Source organism: Tupaia chinensis, unplaced genomic scaffold (genome assembly GCF_000334495.1).
Source record: "Tupaia chinensis unplaced genomic scaffold, TupChi_1.0 Scaffold000293_1, whole genome shotgun sequence".
Lineage (NCBI taxonomy): Eukaryota > Metazoa > Chordata > Mammalia > Scandentia > Tupaiidae > Tupaia > Tupaia belangeri.
In genome coordinates, this window is record NW_006159778.1 from 658,660 (window position 1) to 661,931 (window position 3,272).

The 3,272-nt window shown below is 41.0% G+C and overlaps 1 protein-coding gene across 4 annotated transcripts in view; it reads left to right on the plus strand.

Annotated features, from left to right (window-relative positions):
• The first annotated feature begins 265 nt into the window (after window positions 1-265).
• The window catches only part of LOC102493800 (transport and Golgi organization protein 1 homolog), a 23,593-nt gene continuing 20,586 nt past the window's right edge, over window positions 266-3,272 (plus strand). For 2 of the 4 annotated variants that reach the window (XR_003549715.1, XM_027772707.1), the window contains exons 1-6: window positions 266-360; window positions 469-504; window positions 580-647; window positions 791-931; window positions 1,033-1,127; window positions 2,410-2,507. Coding sequence is in view for 1 of the 4 variants with exons in the window: in XM_027772707.1 (XP_027628508.1) it covers window positions 1,088-1,127; window positions 2,410-2,507 (138 nt within the window). In the remaining 3 variants the exon portion in view is untranslated. The remainder of the gene's footprint in view (window positions 361-468; window positions 505-579; window positions 648-790; window positions 932-1,032; window positions 1,128-2,409; window positions 2,508-3,272) is intronic. The other 2 variants (XR_003549717.1, XR_003549716.1) reach the window with 2 other exon arrangements.

Consider the following 3,272-nt stretch of genomic DNA (forward strand, 5'->3'; position numbering starts at 1 on the left):
GTAAGTACAAGGAATGTAGAACTTTATGATAGAAGATAGTCAATAGAGAAGAAACTGAAGAAATATTGAGATAGGCAAGGAAATTATGTCAACTGAGGACTCTGGGATTTCATAATGGATAAGGAAACTATGCAGCAATACCTTTGATCCTTCTGTACTCTTATTCATGTGAAATGTGCTTTTTATCTGGGATAAATTATATAAAAGTACAGTTCTGAGGATTATGTGAACATAGGATTATTTAAAAACTACACTCAATATTGGGCTTTGTGTCTGATGAAAGCAATTCTAAACCACAGGGAAAGAATTGCAGCGATGCAAGATGAACTGCAGAGAAAAGAGGCCTCCTTCCAAAAGCAGGTAAATTGCATTCCGATAATTGCAGAGTCCTTCAGCACCAGCTACTGTCTTTTTTAATGGACTGTAAAAGGCCTAAACATACAGTGTTTGGTGTGTTTTCTTTTTCAGAAGGCCATTTACAAGAAAAAGGCTCAGGACAACTGGGTAAGAATCTTTTCTTTCTTTTTTTCTGTGCACGGTTGACCATGACTGGCATGTGAATATGTTTTTCTTTTGCAGCTCAGGGCTCATGTTGGGAAGAGGGCAGAAGTCAAACAAATCAGCGAGACCAACTTCTTGAATAGAAGGTAAAACACTGGGACATTTATTTTGACAGCTTATTTATGAACTTCCTCAGAGAGAGAGAGAGAGAGATGGAACAAGAATAAGATGGACAGAGAGTATGAAACAGGCTTTTACACAGGGTCTTCTTGCTTCTATCAACCTCCAGACTAAACCTGCCAGAAATATGGGCATGGGCACATGGGCATGAGCATCTGAGGAGACCTCAGGTTGTGAATTTAGAAACTTCCTTGTGGCTTTACAATCGTAATGGCATTACATCACCACTTGCCCCATCTGCTGGACAAAGGTGGGGGCATTTTTAATGGTGTTCTTGATGATTTAAGATGAAGCTAGTAAAGGATTTGGTTTTCTAATTCTTATCAAGCCCATTCTTTCTCTATCTACAAGGTGGCCAATAATGCAAAGTCAGAGGATATGACAGGAACCCAGGCTGCAAAACCCAATGTCCGGTGGATCTGGCATGGACATCCCTCCATGGGGAGGTAGGTGCATGCTTAGGAGGGAGCAGCTCAGATCCTCGTGCAAACTATGTTTTATTCCTGGCGTGGTTGTGATACTGTTGACCTCAGGTTTCCCAGCCTGATGGTTCTTTGGACCAGTCCTCTGTGAATGGTGGCACTCAGGTTCATCCACTGACTCTGGACAGCAGAGCCCCCACGTCTCAGTTACTTTCCACTGAAAAATGTGCCTGGAAAGAAAATGGGTGAGCTCTTCTCTCCTACTGTGAGTCAGGGGTCAAGGCTTCCTATTGTCTTATTTTTAACTTGAGGGAAATGATTGGGTCATTGGGAAAGTTGGAAGATATTTTTCAATGTTTTTTTATACAAAAATGTGTCATGTCTTTTCCAATGACCCAATACACCATTTAAATTTTTCCATAACTTCATTCAGCTACATAATATGTTTAACCCTATCATGTACAAAGCACTGTGTTTTGTTTTGTTTTGTTTTTGTTTTTTGTTTTTTATTTCTTGGAGAGGTTTTTGCTATAGAGCGTGTGCGCTCGCCAGGCAGACAGAGAGAGACAGAGAGACAGAAAGCGAGAAATCACCCCCCGGGGAGGATAACCAAGCCACAATCCCTTCTCCTCCATTCTCCTCTTGGGATCTTAGGCACGCATGCACATGCGCCCGGCGTGAGTTTTAAGCCACCGGATCCAGGACACGAACCGCGGTCAACTACATGGGAATCCAGCGACATAGGCATTATGCTAACTGCTGGTCCCACACTGTGTGTTTTTTATTACTCTCATTATTAGTCTCTTTATGTCCATTTCTGCTTATATATTTTTATATAATCCCTAGTCAGGTAGGGAAGTCAGATTATATATAGACCAATATTGAAATAATTCATTCAGGATCAAAGAAAATCTCTGGTGCTATTCATGTCATTGGTTTATTAACCTTCTTTCTAGCCAACTGTTTTTTATTTCACATTTTTTCCTCTGCTAAAATTGTAATTTCTTGTGTGTTCATTGGGAAACTCCACTTTTATTTGTGATTATTAACTAGTTTGAGCCCTGATGTATCTACTGTTGATTGACTTTTTATGAAAACCCCTGCACTGTGTTCTATGGTGTCTCTTTGAAGGTCAGAGCATGGACTTCCCATTGTCTCAGGGGTCATTTGAAGGCTCTGATAAGCCCTCTGCCTCTGACAGGAGACCTGAATTAGAGAAGAGTTAGATAGAAAAAATAAAGTGTTTGTAATTTGTGTGCCCAAAACATGCAAGTCAGACTAAATCTCCATCCTTCTCTGGCTTTAGCAGACACGGGAGCCTGTGCAGTTTGCATGAAGAACAGCAGCTCGATGCCTCCTGAAGACCAGGACAAAGGAAAGATCAAGGCTGACTTCATATTCCTTGTAAGGATTTCTGGAAAATTTGTCTTTTTCTGTGACCTCTAGCATACCCTCATTCATGGTGTGTCCTCTGATATTTTAGTATGTCTTTATTTGTCAAAGTGCAAAATAATCTTCTATGCAAGTCTTTACACTTCTAATAATTAGAAGCTGTTGTCAATGGTGGAGCCTGAAGAAGCTTGTTTACAAGCTGAGGACTGCAGATTAACCTCTACACTCCCAGGGAGGAGCATCTGCTTTGTCAGCCAGTGAAGCAGTGGGCCAAGAGGGACTACAGGCTGAGCTGCTGTGGACTCCTGCTCTGCCTCCTGCCAGCTCTGTGACACTGAGCGAATTCTCTAGATCCCCTGAGGTCTTTGTTCTCTTCCATTTAGAGTCAATATTCTATTAGGTTTATTTAGGTCTGATGTAGCTTGTAGAGTTCTGAGAATCAGAGACAGGACATAGAAGGCCTGGGGAAAGCTCTCCTACTGGTGGCTTTTACTATATGTGAGGTGAGTGGGTTTTCTTTTTTTTTCATTCCCTCTGTTCCTAGTCTGAGTCAGAGAAGATTCTGCATAGTAGTGAGGGAGACATGGGTCTGGCATGTACATAGATGACCCTCTATCTGCTCTATGCCTCAGTGTCTTACATTAGCATACTTCCTCTTAAATCATTAAACATGTCATTAGGATTTTTTTTTTTTACCTTCAGTTTTTTTTTTTTTTTAAGTTACTTAGGGAAAAATTAACAACCCCTCTTTTTGTGGGTTCACTAACTCTCAAAATT